The 17,644-nt window shown below is 39.2% G+C and overlaps 1 protein-coding gene across 3 annotated transcripts in view; it reads right to left on the bottom strand.

The window, feature by feature from the left end:
- The window catches only part of Col14a1 (collagen type XIV alpha 1 chain), a 215,113-nt gene that overhangs the window by 67,072 nt on the left and 130,397 nt on the right, over nucleotides 1-17,644 (bottom strand). For all 3 annotated transcript variants that reach the window (XM_039079204.1, XM_039079205.1, NM_001130548.2), the window contains exons 26-34: nucleotides 16,087-16,226; nucleotides 14,969-15,092; nucleotides 14,562-14,705; nucleotides 12,948-13,112; nucleotides 12,285-12,323; nucleotides 11,676-11,814; nucleotides 10,606-10,748; nucleotides 8,479-8,588; nucleotides 5,499-5,657 (exon numbers count right to left, since the gene is read on the bottom strand). In XM_039079204.1, coding sequence (XP_038935132.1) covers nucleotides 5,499-5,657; nucleotides 8,479-8,588; nucleotides 10,606-10,748; nucleotides 11,676-11,814; nucleotides 12,285-12,323; nucleotides 12,948-13,112; nucleotides 14,562-14,705; nucleotides 14,969-15,092; nucleotides 16,087-16,226 — 1,163 coding nt within the window. The remainder of the gene's footprint in view (nucleotides 1-5,498; nucleotides 5,658-8,478; nucleotides 8,589-10,605; nucleotides 10,749-11,675; nucleotides 11,815-12,284; nucleotides 12,324-12,947; nucleotides 13,113-14,561; nucleotides 14,706-14,968; nucleotides 15,093-16,086; nucleotides 16,227-17,644) is intronic.

The following is a 17,644-nucleotide window of genomic DNA, read 5'->3' as shown; positions in this document are numbered from 1 at the left end:
GAGCACAGTAACGATGGCATCCATTGTGCGGTCCAGGTCTGCAGGGCCTGGAACAGTTCCACCTGAGTAACTGAAGACCATCCTGAACGTTCAATTCCAGCTGAGATTTAAACCGCCCGACCACCACTGTGTGGTCTAAACCCATGTGGTTTAATTAGTAATAAATGTATCTTTGATGCTTAAAATGAAGATAGCCCAGCCTGATTTTATAATGTTATTGCACTTGAGAACATTCATCCAGTGGGTCTCATTATGGACAACATCAGCTAGGATCAGCTATGTCTGGAAATCATTCATCCATTAAGAAATTTAACATCCCCGGACAAGACCTTCATGTTAAAATATTTTAGTGAACGGAAAGATTTACTTAAAGCAAAAGACCTTCACCACCTCTAGTATGCATCAAGCCTTCTTGAAGTTTCTCCAATAAACACTCAACACTCAGAACCTACGGCTGCATAATGTCTACATATAAACTTCTGCCTAGCCCTCTGCCTTATGGAGTGATAAAGATTTGCATGAGTTTAGTTTATCTACTGAAGAAATCGAACAGCCACTAAACATTTGAGGAAGCCAATAAGAATGTTACTATGTGGGATGCCTTTTCTTTCACAACTTCAATGGGATCAGCAGATTTTCTTTGAGTACACCAAATTTATTCACAGTTGTTTTATACTTGTGATAGCTTAGATTCCTTAGCCGTCCTTAGGGCTTCTTTCCCAAGGGACATTTCTGCAGATGAATCGAAAAACAGCAGCAGCCAAAGAAAATAAAATAAAATAAATAAGGTTTCTGGCTTTTACTCCAAAAGCAATGGCATATGCAGCTGTATGAGATCCATAGGAGATAACATAAAGATTCTACGTCGAAGCATTTCATACTTGAGGGCCTTGGAATGCAAAACAACCCAGTTCAAAAGAAGGCTTAGCTCAGGCAGTTAATACAAGAGACAGCTTCCTTCTACTTAACCAAAACATTAAAAGACAGAGATTTTTAAAACGCAAGAAAGGACGTGTAACCTTCCGCATTTACACTTCATAATTTCTCTAAGTGGAACCCTCAGCCAATTACAAATGCTCATTTTTTCCTCACTGGACATTTTTGTCTGGGTGTATCTCAAAAGGCAAGTCATTTGGGGTCAAATGTTAGCAAGAAAATAAGATTAAAATATTTTTCTCCCTTGAGTCATTTTGATCTATGAATGGGAACTTCAAAGTTCTCTTGGCTCAACTTTCCACTCAGTACCAGATTTTTCTCCCCCAACATTTTTCTTAAATAGTATAAGTTCATTCGTGTACTCATACAAATCAAAAGCCTTCTGTATGAAGATGATCCCATAGAGAGAGTTGCAGAGACCTAAGCCGTCTTCTGTTTCTTACCAGGTGTTCAACTTCTCCTTGACTTCATCGACAAAGCAAGAAGTACTTGGCATTTGCCGTGATAGAGTTCTGAGCTATGGCTTGCTTTTAAGTTATTAAATTTTAGGAAAATCATGAGCATTCCGACAAAATTCAGAAATGAAAGTTAACAATTATCGTGCCTGTTGGTAGAGTAAATGCTTTATGTATAGAAATATTTTGAGAGTAAGATTTGACCATGGTTATTTGCAAGTTTGTAACTGAAAGACTGAGTCCTTGAAACTGAAAAAGAAGAAATGGGCGTGGCCATCGGATCAGGTTTGTCTTAAGGTGCACAGAGTCTGGTCCGGCAGAAGACAGCGCTGGAAGCCAGACAGTACTAGGGAGGTCAGAGTTTCATGTCTCAATGTCCTCATTTTTTTTTAAATGAGAACTCTCATTAATTCAAAGCTAAGTTTTAGCATCAATAAAGAGAAGACAACATAAATACCTCTTTCTATGGTTTTAGAATATTAAATTGATATTTCACAGGAATACACATTTCACAGACCACAGCAGGTATATGAGTTATAATTTAAGGATTTAAGGAAGCAATACATAGAAAAACTCCTTTCAAAAATCTATCACTTGTTTCTTAACATCAGGGTTGGTTTTTTTTACTTCTTTATATATTTCATGTATTAGCCCTCTATTGAATGTATAGTTGGTAAAAATCTTCTCACATTCTGTAGCCTGCCACTTTGTTCAAGGATGGTTTGCTTATAACTTATGGTTTTATTTTATTTTAATTTCCCCCTCTCTCACATGTGTGAATGTGTGTGTGTGTGTGTGTGTGTGTGTGTGTGTGCAGGCACGCACTTGTATGTGTTTCTTGAGTATTTGGCTCCTTTTTTCTGTTTGATTTGGTTTGTCTTATGCTAGTTTGTCTTTATTTATTTTACTTTTGATATTTTTGAAAACCTGTCTGTATTTTAACGCATAGGAAAAAGAAAGAGTGAGGATATGGGTCAGTAGAGAAGTAGAAGGATTCTCAGGAAAGGTTGGGATAGGGGCAACTGTGATCTGAATATATGGTGTAAAGGGAAGCCTGCTTTCAACAGAGAGAAAGGTTAACACTTGGCTAGGGAAGAGTCATCAGCTAGTCTACTGTCTACTCCAAAACTTTTACTCAGTGATTAAAATTATAGGTGGCTCCTATAATTTTATTTCTTGGCATAGTTCTCTTTTATTTCAATAGCAGGAGGCTGAATAAATGCCAAGTGAATAACTACCTCAGTGTTAGATTCCAACTGTAGAGAAAGTACCGTAAGAAACATGGCTCCATTCCAGAAGCTCGAGCTTTTTCGGGAATCATGAAAGAAAGAAAGAAAGAAAGAAAGAAAGAAAGAAAGAAAGAAAGAAAGAAAGAAAGAAAGAAAGAAAGGAGGGAGGGAGGGAGGGAGGGAGGGAGGGAGGGAGGGAGGGAGGGAGGGAGGGAAGGTAACAAACCTCTTATGAAGAAAGACTGGAAAGGAGAGGCAGTTACTTTTCTTTACACATATGTTTTGACAGCTAAGTTAAGCCTGCTTATTAATTTAGTCTCCCTGGGGAAGACTTCATTCACCGCCTGAAGAATCTTGTATTTCTGAGCTTGAGCTGTTTTTATTAAGAATGTAAGCAGTTTCTACACAGTAGTTATAACCCTAAATCCTTTCTCCTTCACTCAACTATGGTTTGAAAGAATACATTATCTTTTAAAAGGGAATCCTCAGAATCTTCCAACATTTTGGATTAATGTTAGATTTGGCAGGCGATGCCATCTCTGGGCTACTACTATAATTATTCCTCATAGAATTCTCTAAACTGGGCCTGTTACACATAACCGTCTGCTGGTTACAGAGGAAGACCAACACTGAAATCGATGCTTTTTGAATCTGGAATCCAAAGAACAGGACTTCTCTCATATGGCATTGAGATCACTAAGCAACACCCCCAAAAGGAGGAGTGATTGACAGCTCAACTGCATTTTTAAGATCTAACCTAATATTATCCATTTCAGCATAAGCAAATTCTTTAGTAAGTGGGAAGACTAAAAAATCTATTTAGGAGTCCTTCATAGACTTCTAGATTATAAGGGAAGTTATGGCTTTTTTCCTAGTATCCTTACAAAGAACTCTTTAGTTCCTGACATCTGTAAATTGCCCCTTTGTCTCTACTGGCTGCAAATTGCCACAAAGGGTCCTCTGTTTAACTGCATTGCTTTGGTGTCCCAAAGCAAAAATTTACCATCAGTATACCTAAGACATACGTTTAGGTGTACAAATACATTTTTTGATATTTATTGATTATGTATATGGAGTACATTATTACCTCTGATATAATCTGAAACACAGTGTAATTGTTATTATAAAGTTATAACTATAAAATACAAATAGGAGAGAGTAGGAGATATAGTAAGAGATTGGAGTCAGTGCCATATATGGAGTCTACTAAAGATAACACTGTTTAAGGAAATAAATTATGCACATCAAATAGTCTGAGGCTAGGAATGTAGCTCAGTCTGAGCTCCCAATATTTACAAGGTCCTAGGCTCAGGACCACAAGCAAAACATGTACGAGAAATAGTCTATTTCTATTTACACTCTAGCAAGTGTTTCTCGGGCACTTACTCTGCTTGTAGAAATGTGTCAGAAACTGTGGTGATATTTTTTAAAGGAAGCTCATGGTGGGTGTTCTTCCTATATTGGGGAATTTATACTGTCTAGAGAGGGAAAATATGAATAAATGAAAAAAGCAAAAAGATATGACCACCAATAATCAAGTTGCAAATGAGTATTTAGTTGTCTGTTAAAGGCGAAGTGGAGGATAAAAAATTCATTGTTGTGAAAATTTTTCATTTGTCCAGTAATAGAGCTGCTGACCTTTGAGTATTAACCGTCAGGGACGTTAGATGCAGCACGCCTAAAATTAAGAAAATCATGACAATACTAAGTGATTTGTGTCTAGAGTGGCCCTGTCTCTTGTGAATGGATCCTCACATTATAAATCCATCCTCACTTGGTTGATGCATTGGAGCCTTAGTTTGCTAAGTCTGTGTTTTCACAGTCTCTTGAACAAAGTCTCTAGTGTTATGTAGAGGAGAAATGGAGATTAGAATAGTCAGAGTCTTTTTCAAAGAAAATGTTAACTAGTTTTAGGATGACTAGCTGAGTGCTAATGAGCTGTGAACACTCCTGTTAAAAACCCTGTAGCCACTGGGATTTTTTTTTTTTTTTTGTGGGAGGGAGTGAAAGGAATGTGATTCTATGCCAATCAAATGTCTCCCAGACTTCAATTCCATTTTAATGGTGCAAAAGTTTATTTAAGAACAATCACTGCATGAGTAAAGGGTATTGATAGCACAAAATAGTTTTAAAATAAATAATTCGAACCAAAATTAAAGGCATAGGCCACTTTCTTAGGTATAATGTTGTAAAACTTTGTATGGATTTGTATTTTCTTGTATAAATTTGTACATGTAGAATTTTAATTTTCAATTAAAAACCCCACGTATGTCACAAATAAGTTGCAAAATATTACAATATTCAAATCTTAAAATGCATTTGGATAATTAACTAACCTAGTATCTGAAGCATTCCTTTTATAATATACAAGAGCCTACTGCCTTGAACATCCATATTTGCTTAAAGAATCGCCATCTATCATTGATTTATCAATAATCTATCACTTGTCATCTATTTATCTATCAACCTATCTATCTATGCATTTATTCATCTATCCACTCCTTAACAATGGGATAGATTCTAAGTTCTTCTAGCTGGGGTGCCTTGTCTGGCCTCAGTGGGAGAGGATGTGCCTAGCCCCACAGAGACTTGATGTGGGTGGGTGGGGGGGATTCCCAGGGGCCCCCACCGGCTCAGAGGAGAAGGGGAGGGGGAAGAGGGAAGGGTTGTGAGAAGGAGTAACCAAGATGTGGGGGCAGACAGTGGAAAGTAAACTGAATAAAAAAATTCAACTCTGTCATTAGAGAACAATAAACATTAAAAGAAAAGCCAAAATGAAAAAGAAAAAGAAAGAAGAAAGAAAGCAAACAGCTAAGTAAATACTAAAGGATTTTTTTTTCCTGTAACAGACACAGGATTCCACTTGCATGTTACTTACTGGTGCAGAGTTTCCATTTGGCCCTCTCGATCTGACCATTCTCCCTAGGACTTCCACACCATCCGAAGTGATATTCGCTGACGCATTTATTGCCTTCTGGCCAACTTCTTTACAGTCGACAACCACTTTGGCCAAAGTCTTGCTGACAACAACATGGAGCTAGATAAAATAAAAGATGTTTTAGGAAGTCCTATGCAGGGAGAATTAAAACACATTTGTGCAACTGTCTGGCTCATTGTTAATAAGTACAGAGAAGGAAGAGAATTCTGTCTCTATGTCCTTCCCTGTGTACCTTTTCCATGACTACCCAACATTCAAGAAGCATCCCTATAAGATACTTCACTTTGACAAGACTTTAAAAGAGTCACTTTTTATAAGAGATTTTAGTTTAGTTTTCTTGATGTTTTAAGTTAGCACGCATAGTATTCTGCGTTATTATGAATGTTGTGCATGTGTCATTATAGTTAGTTCTAATTTGTTCCCTTCCCCGATTTTCCCCATCTCCCTGCAGCTGGAAGGGGTCCTGAGAGTGAAGGACATTTCATTAAAGGAGGGGGAAGGGGAGCAATGAATACCAGAGAAAAGAAGCCCTTCAGCTTATTGTCTGGTACGGTTTTCTCAAACTACAGTCTCAGGACATGAAGAGCACTGTTTCAGCAGCCACAGGTTCTCTGTGAGGATATGGAAAAGCCAGATCTTTTCATTCTTTAAGTAATCATTAAGGGTAGATCTATTGTAAACAAACCAGGTAACCACACTCTAAATTCTGACATAGAAATCCTGAAACTTTCTACACTTCGTGAATTGGGATTATTTTTGCTTCATGAATGCTACTTATTTGTGGAAGACTAGTGAAAGGAACATAAAATCCATACTCCAATAAAGATTCCACACCCAGAAAAAAGGTAACCATGGCAACAAAGAGGATTGGATGCTGTGAATCAAGGCTATAAAAACTAAGCCAGCTAATACCATGCTCAAATCATGAGCAGACTTAGCCTGTCAGAAACTAAACAACTTTTATATTAATATAGTTTTATTTTTCCAGTTATGTTCAATTTTGTTCTGTCCCATGGTTGCATGAAAAAATGAAAGAAAGCAGATTCATATCTGCTTTCATTTAACGTTTTGTCTAAGTTTCATCAGGATAGAAGCAATTCCAGTCAGCAGCGCAATTCGTTAGAAATTTTTTTCCTCTCAAAAAAAAGCTAACCATTTCGTAAACATTCCTAGGAAAATTCTAGTACATTCTTGTTAACACTGACATTTACAAGAGTAGAAATTGACTTCTATATATGTTCTAGGGAGATTTTTCTCATGTTTAAAACAATACTGTGCTTTATAAAGACATTGAAACATTTTCAAAAATATTTTGCTTTAAAATACACATACAAATGGATATTCCCTTCATATAATTACTAACATTTTGGCACTATATTTTATAATCCAAAGTGTAAAAGATAAAGCCAACTAATAATCTATAAAGATGATATTTACTCTCTTGAATAAATCAAATCTGATCACTGTGAATTGAACTTTCATTGACATCTTCTACCAATAGTTGTATGCTGTGTCAGTTTATTTCTTGTTTGGCTTTACTAACATAAAGTAGAAGAAATTATTTCTTTATACAGTTTTTAAACTTTTAAAGATTTACACATTTAAAGCCAATCATAAACAAACCTCACTTCTAACTATTTAAGTCCTGGTAAGGTAAACAAAGCTTTACACTACCCAAAACACATAAAGAGTTCCTTGAAGTGAGAACACAAGCTCATGCCTAAGCTGATGGCTTTGATGACAATCCTCTTTTGACACAAATGGAATTTTAAAGGCTTCACATCTCCCTTACAGTTTTCTGGCTATTGTGCAATATACTCTACAAAACTGAGAACAGAATCACCCATGATTCTGGTGAAATTCAAAGAGGTTATTAGTAGAACTTTTAATTAGTAAACCTCCAGGTATAAACCACCCCCTCCCATACACAAGCACTTTTCATATAGGTATGTAATCCTATCCAACAAGAAAAAAGTAAGTTTTCATATATAATTATTTTGAATTATAAAATATTCAGTAAAGATACCAAAAGAATATAGAAAGCTCCAGTTGGCCAGGAAAACCAGTAATCCTCTCCCTCTCCCTCTGACTCCCTCCCTCCCTGTCCCTCTGCCTTCTTCTCTCTCTCTCTCTCTCTCTCTCTCTCTCTCTCTCTCTCTCTCTCTCTCCCTCCCTCTGTGTGTGTATGTGTGTGTATATGTGTGTGTGTATGTGTATGCATGTGTTTATGCACACACATGTGTTCAATAATGTGTGTAGAGGTCAGAGAACAACTTTGTGGAGTCAGTTCTCTCCTTCCATCTTTAACATGGGTTCCACAGATCAAAGTCAGATCATTGAGCCTTCAATACCTAGTGCTAAGTGCATTTACCCACTAAGGTAACCACTAACCCAAGCAGACATCTTTACTATGGTACATGTTATGTGTTATATTATGCAATGTGGCAATGAGCACTAGTTGCTTAGCAATGTGGTGCTTTCTCCTCAAAGGGGAAATTGGGCCAAATCTGTCAATATATCCATGAGGACCCGCTAGGAATCACAGGTCAGTGTCCTATCTCAGAACTACTAACTCGGAATTGTGGTGTCATTATCAAGTCTTACAGGAAATAATCCTTACTCCGGTTAAACTCTGAAATCCAAAGCTCCATGAAGTTTAAGAAACACATTTCTGAGCCAGGTGTAGTGGAAAATAGCTTTAATCTCAACACTCAGGAGGCAGAGGCTGATGGATCTCTGTGAGTGTGAGGTAGCCCAGTCTACAAAGTGAGTTCCAGGACAGCCAGAGCAATATGGAAAGACCTAGTCTCAAAAAACAAAACAACCAACCCCCAACCGCACATATACATATGCATTTCTGTTGCTCATCTCTGTGACAGATAATAGAATTGACAATTCTATTATATGAAGTTTCACTGACCTTGTGAAAGCTTCCATAGAACATTTTCCTGATGTCAGGTCCTTCAAAAGTGACAGTTTGAAAATCTCCAGTATAGTCATAGCTGAAATAAGTTAGAGTCTTTCCACCATCTAGTCAAATAAAGAAAAGTTTTAAAAGGTGAATAAGTTTTTCCTAAAACTCAGCTTGACAGACAATACTGAATCCATTCTTTTGGAACCACGTTTTAAACAACATGAGGGGCTGAGACACTGAACAGTCCTCAGCTTGCTTCAGGTGGCTAAAGTAGCTGACTTAATGACATGTGCTGATGAGGAGAACCAGAACCTACACAGGCCCTTCCCTTACACCTCTTTGCTTAACCTCTTATCCACACCAGCCCTAGAGAGATGCCATCACTGCTTAGAGTAAAAGGAGAGAATGAGAGAGAATATTGTTAATAAATATTAGGAAAGAAAAACTAAGCACTTTGTCCTACTAGCCCACCATGGACACCTACTTCCCCAGGACATGACATGTTACCACACAGAAGTCTCCTTTATTATGAACAGACAAATAAAAGCTTCTTAATGTTCAGTCCTTTGTCTTACAAGGAATATTTCATTAATAAAAATAAAAACCGCGTGAGGTGTGGACAGGTGAAGGGGTAGGTCATGGAGAACACCATCTCAGAGACAAAAGGGAGGGAGGGAGGATGGGGTGAAGAACTCTGGGAGGGGAGAACCAAGAAGGAGTAACATTTGGAATATAAATTAAATAAATAAACAAACAAACAAACCCTTTTCTCAATAGTGCTTTCTTACACTAATGTTTAATTTTCCCTTTGCTTTTAAGTGGAGTATTCAAGTCTCCTTTCTATTGTCTGTAAGAAACACTCTGACCAAAAGCAATCAAGGGAAGCAAAAAACTTATTTAAGCTTACAGGTCACAAGTCTGTCACTGAACTCAGGGCAAGAACCTAAAGGCAAGCCTGTTTGCTATTCTACACAACCAACGACAGCAACAGAACCTGTGGAAGATGCTGCTTGATGGTTTATTAGCAGACTCATGCTCATCCAGCTTTCTTAGACAGTACAGGACCACCTGCCTAGGCAAGGTGCTGCCCATAGTGGGCTGGACCTTCAGATATCAATTAACAATCAAGACAATCCTCCACAGACAGGCTCACAGACCAATCTTGTCTGAACAGTCCTTTAACTGAGACTCCGTTTTTAAGTAACTCTATGCTATGTGTCAGTGGCAGTTAAAGGTCAATAGGACATGGAGCAAACTAGTTTTAGTCATTTTAAGACTTCTTTATTTTTGAACCTAGGAATTAAGTCTAATCCCTTTCAGCCTGTAGATTCTCTGTAGTTGCCATATCAATGCAGAAGTTTCTCTTCAAACTATGGTCAGTTGTTGATTGTTTTCTATATATTAAACCTTTCTTTTATTTCCTTTTGAAACAATATCAAACTAGTCTCCTTATCCGAAAGTTTGTTGGAAGGTAGTCATGACTTTCACGTTTTGGATTCTAGCTTCATTCTAAACTCAATAACTTCAGCGACATGGATCAAAAGTGAGCACTGTGTGCTACACTCAGAGCAGGACAGGGGAAAGCTTCCTTTCACGATTCTTCCTCAGATGGATGTCTCAGTTCCTAGGCCCATCGGAAATATGTATTTTCCAATGGCTGCAGCCCACAGTGGGAGAACCGCTTTGTGCCTAACGCTGACACCAAGCAGGCACTCAAGGAGAATTTGTTGTTGTTCTGTTAAGATTTATTTATTTATTTATTTATTTATTTATTTATTTATTTATTTATTTATTTATTTTTCTGTATATGAGAACACTGTAGCTGTCTTCAGACACACCAGAAGAGGGCATCAGATCCCATTACAGATGGTTGCCAGCCACCATGTGGTTGCTGGGAATTGAACTCAGGACCTCTGGAAGAACAGTCAGTGCTCTTAACCACTGAGCCATCTCACCATCCCCAGGTAGATGTCTTGAGAGAACAGGTTAATAGGTGAATGAATTGATAGTTTCATAATTCACCGCTTGTTGTTTATACGTTACCTAAGTTATGTTGCAACATGAAATGTCAAGATGATGGGCCACGTGCATTATCATGAATACAGCAATTGCTACACACATAAATATACTTACTGTCCAAAATTATCCCAACTAGCGGCTCAGACTTTTTATTTAAAATCTCCCAAAGAGCAAATGGCTCCTGTGGCGTGTCAGGAAGAATCCGGAACAGAAAAGTCATTGTATAGTCAGCAGGCAATCCTTCTGGGTGCAGATACCTGGCGGTGGGATGAAAACAATGCCTCATTGTCTGTTCTTGACACAAACTCATCTCTGACCATAAAGTAACACTTTTCACTAGAGAAGCTTTGAAAAACAAAAGGAGATTGCCTCAATCCCCATAGATCACTACTTTAGGCTGGCTCTCCCGCTTCTGGGAGTATTCTCCCGTTTCCTCCTCCCAAATCACTTTAGGGGTGCTTGGGTTACAGACACACACCGCTACATCCTTTTTCCCTCATGGGTTCCATGTATTTAAACTCAGTTCATCAGGCTTACACGACAAGCACGTTTACCGCAGAATCACCTCCCTGCCTCTAACTATGGATTTTACTTCACGACTTTGGCTTCTCTGAGTTTTCACTTCAGAGTTTCAGAGATGCTTATGGGCTCAAGAGTTAGCGTACATCAGGATTTAGAATAATGTATGGTCCGCTGTGCTGCTATGTCAGCATCAGTTACTTTTACGGATTTTCAGATGAAGCTACGTTAAACTTCAACCAGGATTATAGGATGGGGCTGATGATTTGTTAATTTTTCAAAAATTTTATGTTTGGTGTATAAGAGTTTTGCTTGCATATAATTCTGTGCCACACATGCATGTATAATGAATGCCCAGAGAGGTCAGAAGAGGTCACCAGGTCCCTTGAAGGTGGAGTTACAGATGGGTGTGATCTATTATGTGGGTGCTAGGAGTTGAACCCAGGTCATCTGGAAGCACAGTTAGTGCTCTTAACTGCAGAGTGAGCCAAATTATCAGCCCTAGGGCTGTTTTTAAACAAAGAACTATAAATATCATTTGCTCTAAACATAATGGAAAATCTTACCACAAACTATTACAGTAAATTCCACACTGACATCAATTTTTATATTGAGATTTATAATAAACGTATGATTGACATTAGCATCCTACAAAGCAAACATACTTTGTTGGCTGGGAAACCAGGGCATCCTTATGGATTTGATAGCATGGGAACAAATTGAAGGTACCAGGTTCCATAGACACTCCTTCCACTGCAGAAAAATCCTTTTCAACCAAACCAAACATTTCCATCATCTTAAATCCTACAGTGGTGAGACAGAGGGACAAGAACAAACAGGCGCTTTAAAAATGTAAAGTTTCCTGCTAAATATTTAAACAAAAACAGGCAGATGGACTTCAAACAAGCATCAATCGCATTTGTATTTAGAGTGTGATAATGAGGGCTTCTGTTTTTATGAGATTCCTGTGTGCAAATGTGTGTCTCTCCGTCTGTATACGTTGCTTGGGCTTCTTCTTTGGCACTTTTTCTCTTTGTCTGGTCCTATCTTGTCCTTTTTGCCTGATTTGTTTGGTTTTGTTGCCTTATTTTATTTTATCATCATTTTTAAATGCCTATCTGTTTTCTGATGAGAGACAGAGAGGGTGTGGATTTCAGGTGAGAGGGATGGTCTTAGAGGAGTTAGCAATGGGAAACCAGATTTAGGATATATCATACGAACAAACAACTATTTTCAACAAAAGAAAAATAGGGGGAAGCTGTGGTAACGCTTACCTGCAATATCAACTCCATCCTTGTGCACCATTGGGCAGGCTGAAAGACAAAGCAAGCCATGTGAAACCGCAGCCTACGCATCTTCCAAATGCATGGCCGCATTGTGGTGGGCACAGGAAATTAACACAACCTTCCTAGCTTCTTCACCTGACCTGTGAGTTAAGGACAATGATGTGGCTGTGGTTATTAGCGTCCCCCTTTTTAACCAAAGGGTCACAGCTTCCAACCACGTTCCTGGAGCCATTAAATCACTGGTAGTTACATGAAAGCACAGGTTGAGAGAGGTTTTGACTAAGACATCTTTGAAAACTATTTCCTACATTTGTTGGTTTGCTTTGCTTTGCTTTGGTTTGGTTTTAAGACAGGGTCTTGCTGTATAACTTTGGTTGATACTAAGTGCCCCAAGCTGTCCTCAATCATCCTCTCTCCCACCCCTGTGTTTAACACAAAGTATCAACTTGGGAAGAGCTTCAACCTCCATAAAGGGGGAAGACAGGATGTCTACCTCATACGCTCAAAACGTAGGACTAAATACCTGACTGAAAACTAGCGCTGAGAGTCTATAATTCTTCCCCAGTTCTAGATGGGGCTCCTTATTTAATTGGCATTAGATATTTCAGGTACTTAACCCACACTCATGAATACAACTTCTCAAGAACTAACTTGCTGATGCAGTTTCACAGACAAAAGTAATTAATTCATCTTCAATTTTCTTAAAGGCATCAAAGTCATCCACAAAGAAGACGTGACGTGAGCTGGGCTTGCTGCCGATCCGAACCAACTCTGAGTAATCAGCATCAGCCACACCGATGGCAAAGATATTGTAACCTACAACAGACACAGCAGACTTCTGAATAATTTAAACCTCACAAAGCACAATTTAAAATGCTTGATGTCCAAATGATTGAAATGTGCTCATTTTGGAAGCCCAGTAGAAGTGGCCAATTCCTTTTTTACTGTTCCTCAGAATTCTTAATGTGCATATTTCGTTATGTGAGAAATATTCCATCATCCCCTGAAGAAATTTCCCATTAAAAAAAAAAGCAATAAAGCTAAGCCCCAGTTGGTGAAGGAGCCCAAACGGTTCTCGCTTACAGTTGCATTTTTTTTTCACTCACTATATAGACCGGGCTGGCCTCGAACTCACAGAGATCTCTCTGCCTCATATTTTTTTCAGATTGATTGATTGATTGATTGGTTGGTTGGTTGGTTGGTTGGTTGGTTGTGTGTAAGTACACTGTCACTGTCTTCAGACACACCAAAAGATGGCATTGAATCCCATTAGAGATGGTTGTGAGCCACCATGTGGTTGCTGGAAATTGAACTCAGGACCTCTGGAAGGGCAGTCAGTGCTCTTAACAGCTGAGCCATCTCTCCAGCCTCAGTTGCATATTTTTAATATTTATTCTGACATCTATGGCATGAGGTACTACTTAAACAGAAATATTTTTCCTCCAGAAGTACAACTTAAGGTCTAGCAATCTAAACTGGGTCACCATGTAAAATCCGGCAGGTAAGTATTAAACTGCTGTTGGTAAGCGTATCGTCCTGGTTTGTCTCCTATAACAAGACATCCTGACCAAAGCGATTTAGGGAGAAGGGATTTGTATGGGCTCACAGTTTCAGGTTATCACAGCAAGGCAGTCACAGCAGCCAGAGGGTGGGGGAACTTGTCCAACTGCACCCAATATGAGGGAAAAAGTAATGGGGACACAGATGCTGGTGTTCGGCTCACCCCTCTTTTGTTCAGGGCTCAGCCCGTGAAATCACACCACTCATAAGCAGCATAGGCTATCTCACCTGCGCTAATTCAAGCCCTCACAGGCACGCCCAGGGCCAACCTAATCTAAACATCCTCTCATTGACATGAGACTCCCTCTCTAGGTGATTCTAGATTGTGTCAAGTCCACAATTCAAACAAATTGTCACATATATATCATATAACTGACTCTTCACAACTGTCCTGTGAGAACATTTATTCCACAGATTGGGAGACAGGCCTTTAGACTGTTTCTTTTAATACTTTATACCTCATAGCTGCAGTTCCCTAGACAGGAAACCCTGAGGTAACAAATCATAGCTTTTCCTCTAATAAAAGCACCTAATTACAGAATTGTCAAGGTATGTGATTTTTTAAAATCTTCATTATCCACTAGGAAATATTTAATTAAGCAGATAGGAACATGAACTTAGTGCCAACATTGTTCTTGATAGCCATGGTGGCATATATATATATATATATATATATATATATATATATATATATATGAACCTTACCATCTGCCTGCATCTCCCTGGAGATTTTGTTGACATCATCTTGTGACCGTCCATCAGTTATCACCACAATGACCTTTGGGATGCCTCTCCTTGTACCTGAGTCTGCAGTAAATAAGGTATCTCGAACGTGCTTGATAGCTTTTCCTGAAACAAAAAATTGACAGTTCCATTTCACTCCTTCACGTGCTTTCTCGGGCTGAAAAGAGTGGGCCAGCATTGTTACATCAATGAAAACAACTGAAAATTATGGGTCTTGGGAGCTGAGGCTGCAACATGAGGGCAAGGAACTTGTGATCATGTGTGAGGCCAGGATCAGCCAGGCTCATGACAAAGTCATCCTCAAATTCCTAATGATCACCAGGAGCTTTCGCTGGGCATTGTTTTGTCAATGTCTGTTTGGTTCTTACCTGTTTTAGTATTTCCCCCTTTGTAGGAAATGTGTCTAATTGCATCAAGAAGTGTCTCTTTGGTTTTGTAAGCATCGAGTTTGAATTCTGTTCGGGGGTCATCAGTGAACTGAACCATTGCCACCTGGAGAGAGAGGGTGTATCCACTTTTACACAGTAGGGACTTCCACAGGGCCAGAAGACACAGTAGCACTGTAGCAGCCATAGTTTCTTTCCTTCTTCCTTAATCCAAACCTCTCTCTTTAAGTTTTCAATAGATCAAATATCAAAGGAAAGTTAAAATTCAAGTTATAGGCACTTATTAAGAACTAAGATTAAAAAATAATCTTTCTAATAACTCTAGGGTTTTTGCCAACTTAACAAGTAAACACTGACCTAAATCTGGTTACTGGCTGTGCCACAGAATCAGGGTTGCCTTCTTTATAAGATCTTCCTGTGATACAAATGTAAAGTATCTACGATGACTCTACCCACTGAACAAAGGAGAAAACTGAGGCATGGAAATCAAACAGGAGTGTGAAGATCACACATGTGCTCGGTGACAGAGCAGGCAGATGAAAACAAGTATGTTCTACTTCAAAATCCGTGATCTCATTCATCTTAATTTCCTACTTCTGTCCCTGTGACGCTTTGGGACAATTTTGAGTTGGTTGCTTCGTAGTTTGATCCTCTGAGCTATGAGTATCTGTTGAGTGAATGAAGTAGTTTCACATTCTTCACAATCCTTAAAATGTGTGACCATAGTCTGGCCCCTACTCTCAAGACTGCCACATCCTTGAGGGCAGGGAAAATATTATGTGTAAAGGAGATACTCTTCCTTAATATAAAATAAATACCCCCACTAGCCTACCATCTTTAATTTGTTGATCTCAGTAGCTCTCTGACAGGGACATCCAACCTTTTGACATGTCAGTAGGAGGCTGTCATCTGCAGATCTGTTGGGCTACATCATAGCTATCAAGATTTATGCATCCCATGAGCTACAAGTTGGACACACCTATAAAGATTCCATCATCACAGTTCTTGGATTACATCCCCTGACAAGTGACCATGGTAAGAGACTAAGAAATAATTTCTGAATTCAGAGCATAATGCAACGATTGACTGGTTAGCCTTACCTGAGTTCCATCTGCACCAATCTTGTCCAGGGCTCCCACTGTGCTATACAGAAAGTTGATGATCTTATTGAAATTGTCATCTCCTATACTCCAGGATCCATCCACCATGAATACTAGGTCTGCCTTGGCTGCTTTACATACTGAAGACCAAGAATATATTTCAAGTCAGGGGTTATAGGAAAATAACATCATTATTAAGCCAGAAGACAGTTAACGGTTGCCTTCTGATAATGAAATCTCTTTCCAAAAGAAAAGGCTTAAGCTATAAGATCCACCTTTTGTGCCCTAAAACTTTACCACCATTATTTCCCTTCCATGCTCCAAGTTCCCATTTATGGTTGAAAAGCTTCTATGGAGCATGTGAGAATAGGGAGATAAATAAATCCAGCAATTGCTGCAAAGAATGAAAATGAGAGATTGGAGAAATGGGGGAGAAAGGGATGGAGAGACTAAAGCAAGCAGCAAGCACTGTCTAATACAACAAAAGAATTAGTCTATGCAACCACACTGTGCACCTGTGCTTTTGATTCTGAATTAATAGCAGAGGGGCCAAGCTTGGGAGGAAAACGTGATACAGTGGAATCAGGTAAACTACAATTTGGGTTGGAGATGTGGTGTAGTAGCTAGGGTTGCCCGCCCAGAATGCTCAAAGCCTTCAGTTTGATACCTAGTGTTAGCGTTTTATCTAGATTTTACCCCAGAGTTACCTGGCAACAGCCAGGTATGCCTGACTCACTATAAAAGGGGCTGCTCACCCCCTTCTTTCTCTCTTGCTCTCTTGTCTTCTTGCTCTGGCTCTGTCCTCCCCCCTGCACCCCCTCTTCCCATTCTCCTTCCCCTCTCTCTCCATGTGCTCATGGCCAGCCTCTACTCCTCTTCTCTCTCTCTCTCTCTCTCTCTCTCTCTCTCTCTCTCTCTCTCTCTCTCTCTCTGACTTTCTGGCTTGACTACCCTCTCAACTCCTCATGTCCCCATGCCATGAATAAACTCTATTCTAAACCACACCATCCTGTAGCTGGTCCCTCAAGGGGAAGGGACACCTCAGCATGTGCCCACAGAAGCACCCCTTCCCCCGCACCTGACTACACCTCCACCAAACGTATTTCTCCTTTTTATCTTTTTATAAAACACAACACCTAATACTACATGAAACTGGGCATAGTGGCCCATGTCAGTAAACATGACATTGGAGAAGCAGAAGCTGGAGGTGTACAAGTTCATGGTCATTCCTAACTACTGAAAAGTTTGATGCCAGCCCAACAACCTACATGAGAACCTGTCTTTTGAAAATCTGTAATTCATTGTGAAGAAGCATACTCAAACTTTAATTACTGAGTTGCTCAAAAATCCTTTCTATGTCTTTTTACCATCCACTGACACATGCCCCCCCACTCCAAAAAGTAGACACTAACACAAGCATAAGGAAGCCACCACCAGTGGTTACTATTGGGTATCATCAACATAATAAAAAGGCACACAATAATATTACCCAAACCCTTCTCCATTGTAAGTCCCCTTTCAAAGTCCCCTTTGGGCAGCTCCTCATTATCCACTCCTC

This window comes from Rattus norvegicus, chromosome 7 (genome assembly GCF_036323735.1).
Source record: "Rattus norvegicus strain BN/NHsdMcwi chromosome 7, GRCr8, whole genome shotgun sequence".
Taxonomy (NCBI): Eukaryota; Metazoa; Chordata; class Mammalia; order Rodentia; family Muridae; genus Rattus; species Rattus norvegicus.
This window is presented reverse-complemented; position numbering and strand designations above follow the sequence as displayed.